The sequence below is a fragment of the Rhinoderma darwinii genome, chromosome 1, assembly GCF_050947455.1.
Source record: "Rhinoderma darwinii isolate aRhiDar2 chromosome 1, aRhiDar2.hap1, whole genome shotgun sequence".
In the NCBI taxonomy this organism is placed as follows: Eukaryota; Metazoa; Chordata; class Amphibia; order Anura; family Rhinodermatidae; genus Rhinoderma; species Rhinoderma darwinii.
In genome coordinates, this window is record NC_134687.1 from 647,359,466 (window position 1) to 647,383,916 (window position 24,451).

Genomic DNA, 24,451 nt, shown 5'->3' on the forward strand with positions numbered 1-24,451 from the left:
AAGGATTTGTGATGATGACGACACCACCACGTGACTGGGGAAGGAGGAGCTTATCAGTGGAGAGAAATGGTGGCTGAAGGACCTATTATATAAAGATCACGTGATCGCGGCATCAGGGGGCGGAGCTTAGGAGTAGTAAGATTGAGCGATGTATAAAGGAACTGTGACGAGTTTCACGTGACATGAGGGGCGGGGTTCTGTCCCGGTCACATGGTGGTGACGTTATAACAGGTCCTTCAGCTGTTTTGATGTATGAGATGGAGCAGAACTGGTCGAGTGCACCGCTGTTGTTTAGTGCTCTCTCTGTTATCAGTCAAGAGGTTTCCCATGATGCAGTAGTAAGGTAAGGTTACATGATGTCATTTCTGTCCGGTTTTGGTGCGTTTTTGTCTGGCACAGTGTTGGTAATTATTATTATTTATTTTAAGCTCTATAAATATGAAATACAGGAGGGTTTAAGCCCTTGGTGACATCAGATCTATAGTATTATGTTGTACGTGCGCCGTCACACTAGAAGGAGCGGAGCCGGCACCGTACACGACTACTGACAGCCGCCGGCAACCGCCAAGATCGGAATACAGCGCAATCCCGGCTGTTTAACCCCTCAGATGCCGTGATCAATAGCGACCGCGACATCTGATCAGTTAGAGATCGCGGCTTCCTCTGTCCTCCGAAGAGACTGCGCGATGTTGACCGGTTACCGTTGCCATACTTTTTTTTTTTTTATACATTTAAAAAAATAATAATAATGTAAGCATTAAAAATAAGTAACGCAATCGCCGCATCCGTTAAAGTGCAGATTATTCAAATATCGAGTTATTTAACCCGCAGCAAAAAAATAATTCACAAGTGAACGTCGCTGTTTTTGGGCGCCGCGCTTCTGCAACGTATGGAATAAAAATAATCTAACCAAAAATACAGCATGGATCCGACGGCCCAAAGCATGTGAAGCAACAACTAATATATATGTCAATTGTGTGGGCAGATCCTAGGGTGTATACCCAGAAAGCATGAAGAACACATATATATATATATAACCTAGAAGAGAAAGATGCCGGAAAGACAAGGGAGTCTGCAAACATAGGAAAATACTGGATTTACATAATAAACTACAATAGATAAAAGAATCCATAAACCAGCAGATAAAGGAGGACAGTTGGCCGTGTGTTTCACAGATAAACAACTAGCACTACAGACTATAGGGAAGAGCGCACGTGGATAACAATGTGCTGCGTAAGCAGGATTAATACAAAATGGTAATAAAAGTGAATGATAAAATGAACATAAGGGACGGCGATAATGCACAAGAAAGTACTAATGCAACTCCAAGGGATGTAACAAACCCATGATCGATGCAAAATAGAGATCACAGCGGGGCGCACGTCCGCTGTGTTATTATCGCCGTCCCTTATGTTCATTTTATCATTCACTTTTATTACCATTTTGTATTAATCCTGCTTACGCAGCACATTGTTATCCACGTGCGCTCTTCCCTATAGTCTGTAGTGCTAGTTGTTTATCTGTGAAACACGCAATCACCGGAAATATAAACCCCCCCCCACACCACGCAATCACCGGAAATATAAACCCCTCACACCGCGCAATCACCGGAAATATAAACCCCCCCCACACCACGCAATCACCGGAAATATAAACCCCCCCCACACCACGCAATCACCGGAAATATAAACCCCTCACACCGCGCAATCACCGGAAATATAAACCCCTCACACCGCGCAATCACCGGAAATATAAACCCCTCACACCGCACAATCACCGGAAATATAAACCCCTCACACCGCGCAATCACCGGAAATATAAACCCCTCACACCGCGCAATCACCGGAAATATAAACCCCATCACACCGCGCAATCACCGGAAATATAAACCCCCCCCACACCACGCAATCACCGGAAATATAAACCCCCCACACCGCGCAATCACCGGAAATATAAAACCCTCACACCGCGCAATCACCGGAAATATAAACCCCCCCCCACACCGCGCAATCACCGGAAATATAAACCCCCCCCACACCACGCAATCACCGAAAATATAAACCCCTCACACCGCGCAATCACCGGAAATATAAACCCCCTCACACCGCGCAATCACTGGAAATATAAACCCCTCACACCGCGCAATCACCGGAAATATAAAACCCCTCACACTGCGCAATCACCGGAAATATAAAACCCCCCACACCGCGCAATCAACGGAAATATAAAACCTCTCACACCGCGCAATTACCGGAAATATAAAACCCGTCACACCGCGCAATCACCGGAAATATAAAACCCCTCACACCGCTCAATCACCGGAAATATAAAACCCCTCACACCGCGCAATCACCGGAAATATAAAACCCCTCACACCGCGCAATCACCGGAAATATAAACCCCTCACACCGCGTAATCACTGGAAATATAAAACCCCTCACACCGCGCAATCACCGGAAATATAAACCCCCCACACCGCGCAATCACCGGAAATATAAAACCCCCCACACCGCGCAATCACCGGAAATATAACCCGCCCACATCGCGCAATCACCGGAAATATAAAACCCCCCACACCGCGCAATCACCGGAAATATAACCCGCCCACACCGCGCAATCACCGGATATATAAACCGCCCACATCGCGCAATCACCGGAAATATAAACCCCCCACACCGCGCAATCACCGGAAATATAAACCCCCTCACACCGCGCAATCACCGGAAATATAAACCCCCTCACACCGCGCAATCACCGGAAATATAAAACCTCTCACATCGGGCAATTACCGGAAATATAAACCCCTCACACCGCGCAATCACCGGAAATATAAACCCCTCACACCGCGCAATCACCGGAAATATAAACCCCTCACACCGCGCAATCACCGGAAATATAAACCCCCCACACCGCGCAATCACCCGAAATATAAACCCCCCACACCGCGCAATCACCGGAAATATAAACCCCCTCACACCGCGCAATCACCTGAAATATAAACCCCTCACACCGCGCAATCACCGGAAATATAAAACCCCCCACACCGCGCAATCACCGGAAATATAAAACCCCTCACACCGCGCAATCACCGGAAATATAAAACGTCTCACACCGCGCAATCACCGGAAATATAAAACCCCCTCACACTGTGCAATCACCGGAAATATAAAACCCCTCACACCGCGCACTCACCGGAAATATAAAACCGCCCACACCGCGCAATCACCGGAAATATAAACCCCTCACACCGCGCAATCACCGGAAATATAAAACCCCCCACACCGCGCAATCACCGGAAATATAAACCCTTCACACCGCGCAATCACCGGAAATATAAAACCCCCCACACCGCGCAATCACCGGAAATATAAAACCCCCCACACCGCGCAATCACCGGAAATATAAACCCCCCCACACCGCGCAATCACCGGAAATATAAAACCCCTCACACCGCGCAATTACCGGAAATATAAACCCCTCACACCGCGCAATCACCGGAAATATAAACCCCTCACACCGCGCAATCACCGGAAATATAAACCCCTCACACCGCGCAATCACCGGAAATATAAACCCCGCACACCGCGCAATCACCGGAAATATAAAACCCCTCACACCGCGCAATCACCGGAAATATAAACCCCTCACACCGCGCAATCACCGGAAATATAAACCCCTCACACCGCGCAATCACCGGAAATATAAACCCCTCACACCGCGCAATCACCGGAAATATAAACCCCTCACACCGCGCAATCACCGGAAATATAAACCCCCCCACACCGCGCAATCACCGGAAATATAAAACCCCTCACACCGCGCAATCACCGGAAATATAAACCCCTCACACCGCGCAATCACCGGAAATATAAAACCCCTCACACCGCGCAATCACTGGAAATATAAACCCCTCACACCGCGCAATCACTGGAAATATAAACCCCTCACACCGCGCAATCACCGGAAATATAAACCCCTCACACACCGCGCAATCACCGGAAATATAAACCCCTCACACACCGCGCAATCACCGGAAATATAAACCCCCTCACACCGCGCAATCACCTGAAATATAACACCCCTCACACCGCGCAATCACCGGAAATATAAAACCCCCCACACCACGCAATCACCGGAAATATAAACCCCCCCACACCGCGCAATCACCGGAAATATAAACCCTCTCACACCGCGCAATCACCGGAAATATAAAACCCCCCACACCGCGCAATCACCGGAAATATAAACCCCTCACACCGCGCAATCACCGGAAATATAAACCCTTCACACCACGCAATCACCGGAAATATAAAACCCCTCACACCGCTCAATCACCGGAAATATAAAACCCCTCACACCGCGCAATCACCGGAAATATAAACCCCTCACACCGCGCAATCACCGGAAATATAAAACCCCTCACACCGCGCAATCACCGGAAATATAAAACCCCTCACACCGCGCAATCACCGGAAATATAAAACCCCTCACACCGCGCAATCACCGGAAATATAAAACCCCTCACACCGTGCAATCACCGGAAATATAAAACCCCCCACACCGCGCAATCACCGGAAATATAAACCCCTCACACCGCGCAATCACCGGAAATATAAAACCCTCACACCGCGCAATCACCGGAAATATAAACCACTCACACCGTGCAATCACCGGAAATATAAACCACTCACACCGCGCAATCACCTGAAATATAAAACCCCTCACACCACGCAATTACCGGAAATATAAACCCCCTCACACCGCGCAATCACGGGAAATATAAACCCCCTCACACTGCGCAATCACGGGAAATATAAAACCCCTCACACTGCGCAATCACCGGAAATATAAACCCCCTCACACCGCGCAATCACGGGAAATATAAACCCCCTCACACCGCGCAATCACGGGAAATATAAAACCCCTCACACTGCGCAATCACCGGAAATATAAAACCCCTCACACCGCGCAATCACGGGAAATATAAAACCCCTCACACCGCGCAATCACGGGAAATATAAAACCCCTCACACCGCGCAATCACGGGAAATATAAAACCCCTCACACCGCGCAATCACCGGAAATATAAACCCCTCACACCGCGCAATCACCGGAAATATAAAACCCCTCACACCGCGCAATCACCGGAAATATAAAACCCCTCACACCGCGCAATCACCGGAAATATAAACCCCCCCACACCGCGCAATCACCGGAAATATAACCCCCTCACACCGCGCAATCACCGGAAATATAAAACCCCTCACACCGCGCAATCACCGGAAATATAAACCCCCTCACACCGCGCAATCACCGGAAATATAAACCCCCCACACCGCGCAATCACCGGAAATATAAAACCACCTCACACCGCGCAATCACCGGAAATCTAAAACGTTCTGTCTCACAATACGGCAACGCAAAACGGTTTTATTTTTTGAACAAAATGTTTTTTCCTTGTAAAAGATAAATATATAAATTTGGTATCGTTGTAATCGTATTGACCTGGAGAATAAAGGTAACAAGTCATTTTTAACGCATGGTGAATGCCGCAAAAACGAAATCCAAAAACAATACAATTTTCCACAAACGGACAACTGATAATATCCCCTGGAGAGGTCATCAGTATATGATCTGTGGGGGTCTGACACCCGGACCCTGCACCGATCAGATGTCTCTGGCTGCCTCTGCGCACCAGACGTCCATGCTGAAAGCAGATGCTCCGGTCACGGAATAGCGACCGTGCTGCAGTACTGTTAAAGTGAACCGGAGCAAAGCTGTCTTTCTGCAGAACGGGCACTTTGCAGTGGTAGGAGCCATTTGCTTCCGGCTCCAACTACTGCATACCGTTCAAAATATCCGGCAGAGGAAGATAATGATGACCTATCTGATGGATCGGTCATCTGTGGTCCGATCATGGAAAACCCCATTAAAAATGACATGTCCCACACAAGACAAGTAGGTGAGGGCAGAAGCTGGTTATCCGGTGGAATAGTAGAAGCAGGGATACTTCAGGGTGAAAGCTTTTCTGAAGAAGGGGATGTTCAGGTTACTAGTAAAGGTTTGGATGGTGGGAGAGATTTGATGTGTTGGTTGAAAGAGGTCCAGAGTATGAGGGATGCACAGGAGAAATTCTAGACGATACTGTGAGGAACAGATAAAAGGAGAGCAAAGAAGGTCTTGTGAGGACTGGCGATTACGTGTGGGTTGGTATCGGGAGATTAGGGCAGCGATGTATGGAGGGGACAAGATGTTGACAGCCTTCCATGTCATGTTTAATATTTTTAACTTAATTTAGTAGGCAATGGGTGTCACGTAGGGTTCATGTACCCACTGGGCCGTACCGCCTTGGCGGTATGGCATCTGGCCAACGGCGCAGGTCAGAATCTATATTTCTATATGGTACCTGTGGCAGCTCGGACAGTAGCAAGGCAGGCTTGGCTGGGACTAGGCAGCAGGTAGACGTCAGGCGTGGAGTAGCAGGACAAGCGTAGAATACAGCACAGCACGACTCCAGCACAGCACGGCACTAGATAGCACGGGGAACAGGAACACACTAGGAGACCATCACATAGACAAACTTAGGGTATGACAACAACGCTCAGGCATAGAAGCAAGGGGCTGAACCCCTCTTATAGTTCAGGGACTCATGGGTTCATAGTTCATCAAAGTCCGGTGCGTGTGCTGCCCCTTTACGAGCGGGCACGAGCGTGCGTGCGCACCCTATGGGATCCGGCTGACGTGAGTGGAAGCGAGCGCTGGCGTCTTCTGAGGAGGAGGCAGGGGCGAGCGCTCGCCGACTCGTGGCTACCGCTGTCAGGAGGAGATTGGAGCTGACGGCCGGCAGCCACAGACATGACAATGGGTGGCCAGTGACCGCAGAGGTGGAATGAGAGGAGAGGTAGATTTACCCTTGCAACAGCGTTGAGAATGGGTAGGAGGAGTGCAATAGTGTTAGATGGGAAGCCACAGAGAAGGATGTTGAAGTAGTCTAGACGGTAGATGATGAGGGCATATATACTAGTATTTATGTCTGTTTGAGGGTGAGGAAAGACTGACTTCGAGAGGGTTTTTGAGGTGGAGCCAGCAAGAAGTGGTAAGCGCTTGGCTGTGCCGTTTGACATTAAGGATTATCCCAATACAGCGGCCTGTGAGACGGGGAAAAGTGTGGAGTCATTAACTGTGATTAATAGTTCTGGTAAGGGGGTTGAGTGAAATGGGGTAAAGATGATTCAGTTTTACCGATGTTGATCGGTAGGAAGCGGGAGGTGAAGAAGGAGGTAACTGTTCGGGTATGTTCACACGCAGGGAGCAAAAACATCTGAAAATACGAAGCTGTTTTCAGGCGAAAACAGCTCCTGATTTTCAGACGTTTTTTTAACAACTCGCGTTTTTTGCTGCATGTTTTACGACCGTTTTTGGAGCTGTTTTTCAATGGAGTCAATGAAAAACGCCTCAAAACGTCCGAAGAAGTGTCCTGCACTTCTTCTAACGAGCCGTCATTTTACGTGCCGTATTTTGACAGCGACGCGTAAAATAAAGGCTTGTGGGAACAGAACATCGTAATTCCCATTGAAAACAATGGGCAGATTTTTGTAGGCGTAATGGAGCCATTTTTTCAGGCGTAATTCGAGGCGTAAAACGCCCGAATTACGTCTGAAAACACTGCGTGTGAACATAACCTAAGACACTAGATAGCAGAGAGGTAACCTCAAGACCAGAGAGGTAAATTGGACTAAAGGTTTAGATGGAGAAGAGTAAGGGTCCCAGGACACTGAGACCCTTGAGGGACACTAACCTAGAGAGGGTGGGACAAGGAGCTGGTGTGTGAGTGGGAGATACTAAATCTTTGGTTGGTAACTGGGCTGCCGGGACCTTCCGTACACACGCACTGGGCTGCCGGGACCTTCCGTACACACGCACTGGGCTGCCGGGACCTTCCGTACACACGCACTGGGCTGCCGGGACCTTCCGTACACACGCACTGGGCTGCCGGGACCTTCCGTACACACGCACTGGGCTGCCGGGACCTTCCGTACACACGCACTGGGCTGCCGGGACCTTCCGTACACACGCACTGGGCTGCCGGGACCTTCCGTACACACGCACTGGGCTGCCGGGACCTTCCGTACACACGCACTGGGCTGCCGGGACCTTCCGTACATCCGCACTGGGCTGCCGGGACCTTCCGTACATCCGCACTGGGCTGCCGGGACCTTCCGTACATCCGCACTGGGCTGCCGGGACCTTCCGTACATCCGCACTGGGCTGCCGGGACCTTCCGTACATCCGCACTGGGCTGCCGGGACCTTCCGTACATCCGCACTGGGCTGCCGGGATCGTCTGTACATACGCACTTGACTTCCGGGACCTTACATGAACCGTGGTTGGTGTCTTGCGGATGCGAACAAAGTGTTAGTCACGGGGTACAGTGAAGTACAATTACAATCCGGTAAACAATCTACAAGGAATAGGGGAATATTGTAATAAATACAAATTTTAGATGTCTCTGGAGATCCAGGTAACTTCTAATATTTGTAAAAAATTATATATGGGTATTAATTCATAAAGGGCATCTGTCACATTGACCACCAGTCTGATCTGTTGGTAGCTTATTATATAGCAGGAGGACCTGAGCAGATTGTGTCTCTCCATTCACTTCTATAGGAGTTACGGAAACCGCCTAACAAGTCATCCAGAGGTGGAGCCGCATCTATCAGACATTTCTGGCATATCCTGGGGAGAAATGTCCGTGTTGGGAATACCCCTTTATTCCATGTGGTGACGGCTCTGAGAAGATGATTTTCTCAATGATCAATAAGTGAGGTTCTGTATGTCACACATGATGTTGTCCCCTGTATGATCTCCATCTTCTCCTTTCTTCATAAATACGTCTGCAGTACTAGATCCTCAAGTTCCTCCAGTTTTCTCATCTTCTCCTCCACAACGTTCCTTCTCCTGAATGACCCACCAAGGATGGACAAGGACAGGAATGAGATGAGCAGAAGAATATTAGACTTCACCTTGGAGATAATCTACCTGTTGAGCGGAGAGGTAAACTTTTCTACATTATAGAACAAGTCCCACATAGGGAAGGGACAATACATAATAGGAAGAATCCAGTGTCCTGTATAACAGCGTCCAGACCTTCCAAGTGACGTCAAGAAGCTGAAGATCAGCCACCAATATGGTCAGTTATGTGTCATGTCACCAATGCAGCAATAGTGATGTTGTAGAGCAATGAGAATGACCAGGAACCAGGAGGATCAGGATGACCTCTATATAGAAACATAGAAGATGACGGCAGGAGGAGAGCACATGGTCCATCTAGTCCCCCCAATATTATTTCCTTTTTAGTTTTGGCCTCTTTCTGTTTTCTCAAGATGGAGAACTACTGGCCACACACGTCACAAGGTAAGAAGAGACATATATATATATATATATATATATATATAAATAAAGAAAATCTTGCAGCACTCCAATAAGCAAAATCGTGAAGTTTATTCAGTCCACATCAAGTAAAGGTGCAACGTTTCTGTCCTACAATAGGACCTTTCTCAAGCAATGAGAAAGGTCCTATTGTAGGACAGCAACGTTGCACTTTTGCTTGATGTGGACTGAATAAACTTCACGATTTTGCTTATTGGAGTGCTGCAAGATTTTCTTTATTTATATCTGTACTTAGTCCAAGGATCGGGACTACTTGCTGGGCACCCAGAGATATATATATATATATATATATATATATATATATATATATATATAGCAGATATAAAAAAATGGCGACAGCACCCTGCAACACTAATGCCACCTAAACCACTAAATATAAATAGATATGCACTAAAGCTAAATCTACCTACAAATAGGGAGGTTCTTAGTGCACATTTTGATCAAAAAGTGTTAGCCCACCTGCCACGACAAGGCGACCTCTGTAAGGTGGGAACCTACGCTGCACATACACCCAGAACTGGGACTAAGCCTACATATATACCTGGGGATGGTAGGATCCAGCATTGAACTGATTAAAATCACCCAGGGCAGAATGGGAGGAGTGCAAGAACAACAAGTGGAGGCAGTCACTAACCCCACATATATGGATACCATAAACACAACAAAAATTGAACAGCACATTCCAACTAAATGATACAAAATACGCATATATATATATATATATACACAATTCCTTCCTAAAGTGAGTGCTGCTATTTTTCTTCGTTGTGTGTGTATATGTATATATATATTTGTGGCATTGTTGTGGCTGGACTATAGGCTGGACTGGCGCCATGTTGCAGTCTTAATATCGTCATGTGCAGTGCATATACACGTGTGTACAATGACGTGTAATGTAGGAGCTCCACAATTTAGTCTCTTTTTCACATCACGTTAGATCCCTACGTTTCCTGTATATGTCCAACAAATCCATTATTCTTCATTCACAGACAGATTATTAAAGAGTGTTCCGTCCTCGGTTTCATGTGTGTAATGCGCATGCGCTCCTCCCCGCTGGACTACTCTTCACGACACCTCTCAGTAACTTGTAAGTTCTTTTGCTGAAACTGAGGGTTTTGACATGGGCCGATTTGGAACACTAAACTCCATCTACATAACGACGTGCTGGGGGTTCAGTGGCTCCAAATCTACTGGCCGGTTCCCTTCTAAATGCTGCCAGGACTCTTAGAGAAAGGCTGTGAGTCCTGCTTCCCCTGCCCACACAGAATGATTGACAGCTTTTCCTTTGTGCTGCTCATAAAATCTGAGGATGTGACAGACGTTCTTGATGGGGCCGATGCCTGAGTTCCAAACACACGTTCCGTGCTTTAGCCACTGTCCGTGCAGAACATGTAAGGAGCGATGCTGGAAGGGGTTAATATCAGCCCCTCACAGACATTGTAATCACCTGATGTAAATCTGTGATGTGGAGGTCATTACTTTACACATTTATGTGAGGGAAAATCATATTCTGTAACATGCCGCTCATTGGCAGTTTTGAGGATGGGCAGTCGTACCAGGTGTATGTTCCTGCCAGTCATCAATCTCCAGAAGTGTGCTAAGCTGTTCATACACATTAAATTTTCTAATGTATATGGCGACTTCTCCACTCTCCTGACATCTTCCGTCGGGGGGAGAGAAGGATCGTGGAATTTCAACATGCCGGATCCTTTTGTTAGTAGATAAGGCACTGGAAAAAAAAGAGAGCAATGATCCAGCGCAATGAAGTTTAAAATGGAAACACAGTTCCAATTTTATTCCAAACTCTTTTAAAAGGATAACTTCCAGATTCAAGGAAAAAAAATTTCAATGATGCCTACGCGTTTCAGACGTATAACACATCCTTTCTTGTGGCTTGTTACTAATAGACTGATGTCGTATCCAGTTTTATATCTGGTCATCAGCAGGTGAATTAGATTGCGGTCCAACAAACTTGTGCTGGCACTTCAATAAGCTCTCCGGTGGTTAGATCAGCAACCCGGATATGTCGTGATGTGTGCCACGGGTGCAAGCTAAGTAGTTAAAATAGTTATCTTATATGATATTTAGTATTCAATTTCGCTAGCTGCAGTGTCTTGAAGCAAACTAAATGTGTATCAATATTTGATGATCGGATATATATATTGACACGAATACATGCTCACATCATAATAATAAAAACAAATATAGTACTAGAAAATACATGCTTATAAGTTACAGTTTTTAAATAATAGTTTTTTCAAATAATCATTTAAAAAATCATTTAAGCAAAAATTCTTCCCTAAAAAGCCATAGAACGCATAGAAGAATGGTGCAATAAACACATTTTGATGATGGATGCACTTTAACCACTTTTCTGCACCATGACGACACTGTATGTAATGGTGTGGGGGAGACGTGGAGCAGGCTGACAACGAAAAGATAATGGATGAATTGTAGTTTTTTTTCTAACTCCATCCCACAAAGAATTATTTTTGCTATTTCCCAGTACATTATATGGTACATGGAATAGAGCTATTAACCCGTTCGTGACCACCCACTAGTGTTTTTTTCAGCGACCATTAACGGGCTTTATTCTGATGCAGTAGCCTTTTTACGGCGCTGCATCAGAATAAATAAACAGCAGGGAGCCGGTAAATCTCCCTGTTCTCAACTGCCAGAGGTAGCTAAGAGCAGGGAGCGGACCTGCTCGAACAGGCGAGATCGATATCTGTATCGATCTCGCCCGTTTAACCCCTCAGATGCGGCGCTCCATAGCGAGCGCCGCATCGGAGTGGTTTTGGAGAGCGGTTGGGAGCTCCCTCACCCCACTGGCACCCTGCGTGTGATCGAGGGTAGCGGTGTCTTCTATGGCAGCCGGGGGCCTAATAAAGGCACTGCCTCTAGTTAATGCCTGCTAGGCCATGCCAGAGGCACTGGGCTGTCTGGCCATACAAGTTATGGGCTTTGATCGCGTGACCGTTATCTTCTGTGACGCGATCAAAGTGCAGTCCCCTCTCCTTGAATGTCGCGATGAAGCTTTCATCGCGGCATTCAAATGGTTAACGGCGGAGAGAAGATATTTCTCTCCTCTCTGCTGTCAGAGCGGGGCCGTGGCTGTGTATTACAGCCGTTGCCCTGCTCTCGATCGCGCGCACAGACTGCTTTCACACAGGACGAGAATGCACGTCCTAATGCGCAAAGTACTCGCCGCTCAAGACGAGCATTCTCGTCCTGTGTCGGCAACCAGTTAAGGCCTAAAATAGGCTGGTCACTAAGGGGTTAAAAACTACGTCTCACAAAAACAAGCCCTTATATGGCTATGTCCATGCATAAAATAAAGGAATACGGGGAGAAAAAGATGAAAAAACTAAAAACGGCTGCAGTGCCAAGGGGTTAGGTAGCGATTATCCACAGATGATGTTGTTTATACAACCCCCATTGGCTTCTTACAGGAGAGGGTGGAACATGTCTAACTATTCAGAGCAGATTGTTGTCCACTGGTGGTAGCACAGAGAAATACACGAGGTTTATTTCGTACCATAAAGACTTTAGGGCCAATAAAAAAAAAAGTATTGGACAGTAAACTTAACTTTAGCAACCAGTGCCAGGCAGCTGCTGCCAAAGCAAATAAAATCATGGGATGCATCAAAAGAGGCCAAGATACAAAAAACTAGTCAGACCACACATGGAATATTGTGTACAATTTTGGGCACCTATGTATAAGAAGGACATGGCTGGACTAGAACGGGTACAGAGGAAGGCGACCAAGGTAATTAAAGGCTATGTACACGTGTGTGTGTGTGTGTGTGTATGTATATATATATATATATATATATATATATATATATATAGGTCAATATGTGTGTGTTGTGCAACTTTATAATTAGTTTTTATTAAAAAAATATTTTTACTTTTTGATCTACAGCTGCTCTATTTTCAGTATACAGGGCAGCTGTATCTTACGCTGAACCCTGTACCTGTCAGGTCTGCGGGACTGACCGGTTCAGTGTCAGCGGGTCACGCAGGATCCACCAGTAATCGATCACATCTAAGTTATGAGCTTAGATGTGATGGATAACGGGTGGATACTGCGTGTCAGAGACTCACAGGACCTGCTGATACTGAACCCGTTGGTCCTGTAGACATCCCCTACATCTGGAGGAAAGAAGATTTCTAGGCAAACATAGACAGGGATTCTTTACTGTAAGGGTATGTTCACACTATTAACAAAATACGTCTGAAAATACGGAGCTGTTTTCAAGGGAAAACAGCTCATGATTTTCAAACGTTTTTTGAGTAACTCGCGTTTTTCGCTGCGTTTTCTACGGCCATTTTTTAAGCTGTTTTCAATAGTCTATGAAAAAACTGCTCCATAAACGTCCCAAGAAGTGTCCTGCACTTCTTTTGACGAGCCGTCATTTTACGCGCCATATTTTGACAGCGACGCATAGAATAAAGGCTCGTGGGAACAGAACATCGTAAAACCCATTGCAGGCAATGGGCAGATGTTTGCAGGCAAAATGGAGCCGTCTTTTCAGGCGTAATTCGAGGCGTAAAAAACCCGAATTACGTCTGAAAATAGGTTGTGTGAACATACCCTTAGGGTCCAAACAGACACAGCGTACACAATGTGGATTTTCCGCAACAGATTATTTTTGGAAAATCCACAACATATTACAGTAGCAGCAGTGTGGTTGAGATTCCAACAAATCACGTCCCCACACTGCGGAAAAATGCCATCGTAAAAACCGCACATAAATTCACCTGCGGTGCAGTTACTTCAACCGCAGCATGTCAATCAATGCTGTGGACACGCATCTCTTCTATTGCAGGTTTACCCATTGAATTCAATGGGGTGCTTAAATCTGCAACAAAGCAGTGTGTATGTTGCAATATTTGCGACGGAATCACAGCGACGCACGCAAAAATTGCAAGTAAGAAAAAAATAATAATAAGGTCATAGTTACACAGAGTTCCCTGCTTCGCCAGTCCGGCCTCCCTGGATGACGTAGCAGGCCATGTGACCGCTGCAGCCAATCACAGGCTGCAGCGTCACATGGGCATGCAACGTCATCCCGTGAGCGGATGTCAGAGGAGGCAGGGGGTAAGTATCTGCGATAATTAACGCAGCGGAATGTACGCCCGAAATAACGCACCACATCGTGTGTGGGATTCCGGACAGCATTCCCTGCGGTGTTCAGTGTAGGTATACTCTGCGCAGTTTAATGCAGCGTATGCGCCCTGAATACGCTGTGTGTGTTCCTTCATTTAGAGCGTTGAGACTTTGGAACTCGCTGCTACGGGATGTTGTGATTGTTGTTAAGCAATTGAGGACCCGGACACCTGTCTTATAAATATTAAAGAGTTCCTCCAGTTATACTGAAATAATATAGAAAACTATTATACTGCTGGAGTGTACTAATAATTGTCTTTATAAATGACTTGTATTATCATGTTTACTTCTAACTACAGCACAGACTGCCCATAGTCTACGCTGCCGGCTGCTCATTGCTCATTACTCTGCATTAAAGGTCACATTACATTGTACAGCGCTGGCGTCCGTTCTGGATACGGGAGCCATGGAGAGGAGCAGGACAATATATCTCCTAATGCAGAGTTGTGAGCAGCCGGGAGCGTGGACTGTGGGCAGTCGTGCAATAGTTAGAAGTAAACCTGATAATACAAGTCATTTAAAAAGACTATTATTGGCACACTCCATCAGTATAATCGTTTTCTATATAATGTCAGTATAACCGGAGGTACTTTTTAAAAAGGATCTGTCACTAGTTTAGTAATGCGTTATCTCCTAGCTAATCTAATAGGCGCTGTCACACTGATAATGCTGGTGAAAATTGTGTCCCAAAACGTTTATTATTTTAAAAGTTCTGAGCTTTTTTCTAAATATGTAAATGAGCCTTTATTAGACAACTGGGAGGTATGCAATGGTATTGTAGTACTCCACCTGTTGCCAGGTGTGAGCAACTAAAAACAGAACTTTGTTAGGCGCTGTTCCCTTAGGGTATGTGCGCACACACACTAATTACGTCCGTAATTGACGGACGTATTTCGGCCGCAAGTCCCGGACCGAACACAGTGCAGGGAGCAGGGCTCCTAGCATCATAGTTATGTACGATGCTAGGAGTCCCTGCCTCTCCGTGGAACTACTGTCCCGTACTGAAAACATGATTACAGTACGGGACAGTTGTCCTGCAGAGAGGCAGGGACTCCTAGCATCGTACATAACTATGATGCTAGGAGCCCGGCTCCCTGCACTGTGTTCGGTCCGGGACTTGCGGCCGAAATACGTCCGTCAATTACGGACGTAATTAGTGTGTGTGCACATACCCTTATGCTTAAAATCTTCCTCTTCTATCCAGTGTTATGCATCCAAGAACAACACTGGAGTCATTCGTACAGTAGATTCTTTAAGTGAAGTGACAAAGGCAACACGTTTCGGAACCGGACTGGCTCCTTCCTCAGGCCATATCACAAGTAAAGAGAGAGTGGCAGTACAATTATTTATGCTAAAAACAACGGGAAAAAAGAGATATGGTAATGAGGCCAGTATCAGGGGTTAACTTTTTTTTGTGGTTGTTGCATCATTGTTCTATAATATAAAAAAAAAAAAAACACAACAATGAATTTTTTTAAATTTGTCTATTATATATCAACGTTGTTGTGCTAACCTGTGGAGTGCACAATCCGTTTATCTGTCTGTGTGCTCCACTGGGGACCCAGCCGGTAGCACATATATAATTCTGCGTATGTGCATCGTTTGACAGGTGGAGCTGTGGTTCACGAAACGTAGAATCGCGACAGATAAGCTGCTTGTGTACTCAACAGCCTCATATAGTGGGCAGTCCTCAACCGGTTAAGCATCATTTTGGTAGTCGATCGAAATTGAAAAACACATACATTTTAGCGATTGCCTTTGTAATTTAACCCCTTAAGGACGCAGCCTTGTTTTGGCCTTAAAGGAACAGTGTCATGATTTTTTTTATTAATTTGTGTTTTTATTTAATAAAATATTATATTGACTTTATTTAATTTTTCACACACAAAAAGTTTTCTTTATTGACACTTTCTTACTGTACTGGGGGCTGCCATGTTTTATTTAATCTTTTGTATGTGTCTCTTAACGACACATACACAGATGGAATACGGCAGCTACAGGGCATGGGACACAATGGCGCAGATGCAGTTCAGTCACACAGCAGAGAAGATGGTTTGTAGGGAGATAGCAGGCGCCATTATAAAGACCAGCTGCACTGCAGGTAAGGTGTGTGTGAGAGAGAGAGAGGGACAGACAGAGAACCACACAGATCACCGCTCTCGTGATCCCCAGCGGGCCCCCCATGTCGCTAGATGTATTGTCAGTGTGCGGACTGTGATCGGGTGAGGAGGTGAGGTATCCGTCAGCAGGAGGTCGGGGAGGAGACTGTCAGCAGCAGATGGTTATTCCTATCACAGAGTGGTGTGACATTCTCCTCTACTGCGGAGGAGACTGTCAGCAGGATTGTATGGGGACGCTGGAGGAGACTGTCAGCAGTATTGGCTGGTGATGCTGGAGGAGACTGTCAGCAAGATTGTATGGTGATGCGTCCCCACCCAATCGCTGATAGTCTCCTCCAGCATCACCATACAATCCTGCTGACAGTGATGCTGGAGGAGACTGTTTAATTCGCGACACATTCCCTTTAATTCCTGTGAAACACCTAAAGGGTTAAGAAACTTTCTAAATGTTTGTTTTGAAAACACTGAGGGGTGCAGTTTTTAAAATTGACTTATGGGGGTTTCTCATATATAAGGCCCTCAAAGCCACTTCAGAAGTGAACTGGTCCCTATAAAAATAGGTTTTGGAAATTTTCTTCAAAATGTGAGAAATTGCTGCTACAATTCTAAGCCTTGTAACGATGCCAACATAAAGTAGACATATGGGAAATGTTAATTAGTAACTGTTTTGTGTGGTATTCCTATCTGTTTTACTAGTAGGTAAATTGAAATTGAGAAAAATTTAAATTTTTGCACATTTTCTCTAAAGTTTGGTGTTTTCCACAAACAAATACTGAATTTATTGAACAAATTTTTCCACTAACATAAAGTACAATATGTCACGAGAAAACCATCTCAGAATTTCATGAATAGGTAAAAGCATTCCCAAGTTATTACCACATAAATTGACCCATCAGATTTGAACAAATTGGCTGTGTCCACAAGGCCAAAACAGGCTCAGTCCTGAAGTGGTTAAAGAGCTTTAAAGCTACCAAATTTTTAGACCATTTTTCAGAATAATCTGTCATATGTGTGTACAGGAGGATTAACACAATTTTTGGGCAATATATGACTTGTATATAGTATTTTTTAGGAGTCTTCTCTCTGCAGGCTCTATCTTTAATTCTCAGTTTTCCCTGAGGTAGTGGGCGGAGCCTAACTGCTACCATGTCTTCTATACACTGCATGGACCGAGCAGAGAGCTATACTAGTCTACTATCTCTCTGTAGCATACCCTTAGAAGTTGCAGAAGAATGGAATACATCAAACAGTAAGGAGAAGTAGAGGGAAATCCAGCACTGGGGTGACATCTAACTCTTACCAGCAGCCTATGTCTCCTCTCTCTGCTTCTGCTCTCCCCTCTCCTTTTTAAAGACTTCTATTGGCAACAGAGTATGTGTCTTTATGCTCCTGCTCTATTCTGCTCCCCCTACCCTGTCCATAGACTTCTATGGACTGCAACATTTGTGTCCCCTCTCTCCCTCTGCTCCTGCTTCCCCCTACCCTCCATAGACTTTTATGGGCAGCAGCATCTGTCTCCATCTCAACTAGTGGCACTAATTTCACATACAATTAAGTTTTATTCATGCAAATTGTACCAGTAAGTAAATTGCAAAGTTGATATATATCAGCTATACTATTAGAGTAGCATAAGTTGTGTGAAAAGTTATTTTCCATTTAAAGAGGCCCTGTCACTAGTTTAGTAATGCCCTATCTTCTAGCTAATCTAATAGGCGTTGTCACGCTGATAATGCTAGTGAAAAGTATGTTCCAAAATGTTTTATTATTTTAAAAGTTATGAGCTTTTTTTCAAAATATGTAAATTAGCCTTTATTAGGCAACTGGGAGGTAACACCAGCGATTCTCGGGAGGTGGCGCTACCTCACAGCCTCTGATTCTCTCCTATCAGCACGAAGCTGCTTCACACAGTATGAGAGAGTGAGGCTGGAGGGAAGGGGGGGGGATCACTTCAAACAGCCATATCTCTGACTGTGGACCACCTAGAACAGCGGTTCAGGTGACCTATGAAAGAGGAGATTCTAATCTTTCATATGACAGTTCTGTGACAGAACCGGAGATATCGCCAGGTGAGCACACAGTCGGGTATACAAGCTATATACTATATGATCACGCTGTGTTGCTGGGCAGGGAACGGGAGAAGCGGTATGATGATTGGACAGCGTCGTACAGAAAACATTACACCGCCCAGACTGAAAAGAAAGAGTCACCTCCTATTTGGCTATGAGACAAAATAGTATATTTCGAAAAATTCTCATAACTTTGCAAATAATAAACTTCTTTTTTAAACATATCACACTAGATATCAGCAGAAAAGCACCTATTAGATTCGTTAGGGAATCAATAAACTAGTGACAGAGACTTTTTAAAGAAGACATGTCCCAAAAGCTATTTAGTGTACAGTCAGGGGCATAGCTAAAGGCTCATGGGCGCCGTTGCAAAAGTTCTTATTGCCCCCCCCCCGCAAACTTCTCATGGCCGACGGTACGCAGCTTTCAGCTGCATTGCTGGGTCTCATAAGTGATCCAACAATGCAGCACTAGCAGCCCGGGTCGTCACTAAGGACTTAAAATGTCAGGGGAAATAGCCCCAATACATATGTGTCCGCCCAAAAAAAATGTATGTGTGTATATGAGACAGCATAGCATATCTATAGCACTACGACCCTATCAACTATGGATAGGATTAGATACAGTGGCTCAGCAGACAGTATCACACATGATAGGATTAGATACAGTGGCTCAGCAGACAGTATCACACATGATAGGATTAGATACAGTGGCCCAGCTCGCTGACATTGCGGCTCCAGCGCTGGACCCAGGAAAGGTAAGAATAATAATTGTTTTGCTTTTTTATGTGTTACTAATTATTTTTGTGTGTTTGTGTTTTTTTACAGGTTCGGTTGTTGGACTACTTCGGATACAAGGACTTCAATGTCAGCTTTTTTTTATCCTCAATAAAATGGTTAATGGGGGCTGTGTTTTTTTTATTTCAATAAAATATTTTTTCTATATGCTTGTATTTTTTTTAAACTTTATTATCACCGCCTTAGTAATGGCTGCTGGCTGATTGACAACCTCCATTACTAAGGCGGGGCTTAATGTTAGCCGATGCAGAGGCTAACACTAACCCCCATTATTACCCAGTACCCACCGCCACCAGGGGTACTGGGAAGAGCCGGGTACGAACCATTACCCGACCATCTGTAGTGATGGCCAGGCATCGGGGCGGCCGCTGACTGGTAGTATTAGGCTGGGGAAGGCCAAAAACAGTGGTCCATACCCACCCCGGTAATGCTAGGCTGCTGCTGCTGTGTTGTTTCTGGCTGGATATGAAAATTGGGGGGGACCCCACATCGTTCTTTCCAATTTTTTTTTTTAAAATGACATGGGGTCCCCCCCATTTTTCATAACCAGCCAGATACAATAAAGTAGCAGCCTAGCATCACCAGGGTGGGAAGGGCCACTGCTTCTGGCCTGTCCCTGCCTGATCATACCAGCCTGTGGCCGCCCCAGTGGCCAACCATCACTACAAATGGTCAGGTACTGGATCGTACCTGGCTCTTCCCAGCACCTCTTTTGGCGGTGGGTACCAGGGTAATAATGGGGGTTAGTGTTAGCCTCTTCACCGGCTAACACTAAGCCCCGCCTTAGCAATGGATGCTGTCAATCAGCCGGCGGCCATTACTAAGGCGGTAGTAATACAGTTTAAAAAAAACCACAGACATAGAAAAAATATTTTATTGAAAAAAAATACAAAACACACAACCCTAATTAGCCATTTTATTGATCATAAAAAAACGCCGTCATCGAAGTAGTCCTGGAATCTGACGTAGTCCAACGGCCGAACCTATAAGAAAACACACGAAAAACGATTAGTAACACATGTGTTAGGCTTAGATACAGGGCCCATGTGTGATACTGAATGTGGGACCCTATATCTAAGCCTACCACAAGGTAGGCTTAGATACAGGCTCCAGCAGACAGTAATCTTATACAGTATAAGATTACTGTGTGCTGGGGCCCTGTATCTAAACCTACAGTGTGGTAGGCTTATATACAGAGCCCATCAGACAGGATCACACATGGGCCATGTATCTAAGCCTACCATGTGATTGGCTTAGATACAGGGCCCAGCAGACAGCATCACACAATCTGTGATCCTGTCTCATGGGCCCTCTAAGCCTGCTACATCGTAGGCTTAAAGGGGTTACCCAGTCCCTAAACATTGATAGCCTATCCTCAGGATAGGCCATCGATAGCTGATGTGTCCGGGGTCCGTCTCCCGAGAGCCGGCCAATCAGCTGTTTTGAAGGGGCCGCAGCACTCGTACGAGAGCTGCTTCCCCTTAATTTCACCACTCACTCACACTGTGAATTGCCGATAAGAATTCACAGTGTGACCGGAATGAAGGGGAAGCAGCTCTCGTCCGTGTGCTGCGGCCCCTTACAAAACAGCTGATTGGCCGCCTCCCGGGAGTCGGACCCCGCCAATCAACTTTAGCAGTCAGGGATACTAATCTTACCTTCCTCTTCAGCCGCGGCGGAAGTTCTGTCCTCTCGATGTTGTGCGCGGCGCATAGCGTTGTGACGTAATGCGCTGCGCACAGCGCTGTAACGTCAGGACCTCCGCTGCGATCCGGGACCAGGAAGGTAAGTACAGTCAGTTACTATAGTAACAGGGGCCCGCAGCCCGAGTTACCATAGTAACTTTGTATTGATGTGGTGCCGGGGGCGGTAGGCCCGCCTGGCTTCGGGGCCCGGTCGCAATTGCGACCGCTGCGATCCCTATAGCTACGCCACTGTGTACAGTAGATTATAGTGGAGATCTGATTGCTTGACATTGCAGCCTAAGGTTGTACTACGGAAATATCCTGAAGACAACATGTCCCCCTGTGACTTGTGTGCAGAGTCGTCATGGCGACCTTGTGTGTTTTCTAATATCCGATGTAGTAAGAAAAAGTGGTTTATTCAGTCTGCACAAGCTGCAACGTTTACATCCTCCTCAAGGAAACAGGTCCTATAGCAGGACGGAAACGTTGCAGCTTGTGCTGACTGAATAAACCACCTTTTCTTCCTATTTCTTACTATATCGGAGTTCTCTGGGATTTCTTCTATATATATAATATTTTATTTTTTTCTGATTTTTTTTTTTTTATATATATATATATATATATATATATATATATATATATATATACACACACATACATATGTGTCACAAGTGCGTAAGTTATCTTTGTGTAAGTGTCATATTGTCACAGTGTCCTGGCAGTTATATATGGCAGTAGACCGGGTAAGAGAGAGGTAAGCCAACGGACTAAACAAACAAACTTGTATACATTATAATTATTATAGTTAACCCCTTAACGCACCAGAACGCACAGGTACGTCCTGCATTGAAGTGCTTTAAGGCACAGGGACGTACCGGTGCGTCCTGGCTAAAAACTGTCACCCTGTCAAATGACAAGGTGACAGAACTGTGCCGTCAACTGTTTATGACAGTTGACCGGCTCAGTAAGACGGCAGGGGACCATTCACAGCGGTCTCCTGCCGGCGATCGCTGTGATAGGTCAGTCAAAGCAGACTGACCAATCACCGCTCCATGACGTAAGGTATGTGATGGCGCTGGCTCAGCTTGAGCCAGCGCTATCACCGCCGGTAATCAGATGTCCGGCACCCCTCTGTAACGGCCAGGACCGGAGCTAGGCTCCGATCCGGCCGATTAACGCCTTCGATGCATCGATCAACGCGATCGATGCATCGAAGTGTCTTGTAGCCTGTCGGCAACCATGATGGTTGCCACGGGCGCGGGTGTCAGCTGTTTGTCACAGCTGACATCGTGCTCTAACGGCCAGGACCGGAGCTAGGCTCCGATCCGGCCGATTAACCCCTTAGATGCAGCTATCGCTGCATCTAAGTGATTAGACCGCACGCTATGGTTGCTAATGACAACCATCAGCACACGCGGGTGTTACGATGGTTGCTATGGCAACCATAGCCTAACAATCGCTTCCTAGTACGGAAGCCTATTAGGCCCCGCCGGGAGGCGAAGCCTAATAGGCTTGCTGTCAGTGAATAGCTGACAGCTCTAATACACTGCACTATGTAGGTAGTGCAGTGTATTAGAATAGCGATCAGGGCTTCATGCCTTCAAGTTCCCTAGTGGGACACAAAAAAAAGGTAAAACAAGTTAATAAAAATGTTGTAAAAAAGTTTAAAAAAAATACGTTTTCATGAAAAAAATAAGTTGCAAAAAACACTAACAGCCTTTTTTCCTATAATAAGTCTTTTATTATAGGAAAAACATAAAAACATAAAAAAAAGTACACATATGTGGTATCACCGCGTCCGTAGCGACCCAAACTATAAAAATATCACGCTATTTTACCCGTACGGTGAACACCGTAAATTTTTTAAATAAAAAACGATTCCAGAATCGCTGTTTGTTAGTCACTACCCCTCGCAAAACAGAATAAAAAAAGGGATCTAAAAGTTGCATGTACCCCAAAATGATACCATTAAAAACTGAAGCCCGTCCCGCAAAAAACAAGCCCTCCCGCAGCTTTTTTGACGGAAAAATAAAGTTATGGCTCTCAGAATCTGGTGACACAAAAAATAAATTTGAAACAAGTGATTTTATCGTGCAGACGCTTCAAAGCATAAGAAAAACTATATACATCTGGTATCACCGTAATCGTACCGACCCGCAGAATAACGTAAAATTGTCATTCATAGCGCATGGCGAACGCCGTAAATTTTTTTTTATAAAAAACATCAGAATTGCAGGTTTTTGGTCACCTTGCTTGCCAAAAAAATTAAATACAAAGTGATCAAAAAAATCGCATGTACCACAAAATGGTACCAATGAAAACTAAAGATTGTCCCGCAACAAATAAGCCCTCACACAGCTCCGGTGGAGAAAAAAAAAGTTCTGGCTCTCAGAATATGGCGATGCAAAATGTGCAGAGTGTCCAAAAGCGGATAAGATCTGGCACCATTTATCAGTGCGACACTGGCCACATATCTGCGGATTATTATTTATTTACCCCATTATTACACCCTCTTATTATGCCCCTGATGTTCTCCGCACATATTACATATGCCCCCACATCATAAACTGAAATACCAGCAAAACCCCAAACAAAACTGCCACTAAGCAAAATCCACGCTCCAAAAGCCAAATGGCGCTCCCTCCCTTGTGAGCCCTGCAGCGTGCACAACGGGCAGTTTACGTCCACATATATGGCATCGCCATACCCGGGAGAACCCGCTTAACAGTTTGAGGTATTTGTCTTCAGTGGCATGAACTGGGCACAAAATATTGTGCACTAAAATGGCATATACCTGTGGAAATTTGCAATTTTCACTTTGCACCATCCACTGAGCATTCATTTATTATAGAAAAAAACAAACCCTGTGTGGTCAAAATGCTCACTACACCCGTTAATAAAATGCCTTCAGGGGTGCAGTTTCCAAAATGGGGGTCACTACTTGGGGGTTTGTTTTACTATTTGACCTCAGAGCCCTGCCGTTGTGGGCTAATGCTGTGAAAATCACCAAAATAGGTCTCACGTGCGCCTTTCACGCCTAAGCCCTGTCATATATCCAGGTAAATGATAAATGCCTTGAGGGGTGTAGTTTACAAAATGGGGTCACTTCTCAGGGTTTTACACTCTACTCTGGTACCTAAGGGAGCTCTGCGAATGCGAC

General features: G+C 45.5%; 1 protein-coding gene across 1 annotated transcript in view; it reads left to right on the top strand.

Annotated features, from left to right (window-relative positions):
• Positions 1–217: 217 nt before the first annotated feature.
• Positions 218–24,451, top strand: part of LOC142658374 (uncharacterized) — a 130,459-nt gene continuing 106,225 nt past the window's right edge. Inside the window, exons 1-2 of the mRNA XM_075834103.1 lie at positions 218–343; positions 8,668–9,054. Coding sequence (XP_075690218.1) covers positions 8,860–9,054 — 195 coding nt within the window. The 5' untranslated portion in view covers positions 218–343; positions 8,668–8,859. The remainder of the gene's footprint in view (positions 344–8,667; positions 9,055–24,451) is intronic.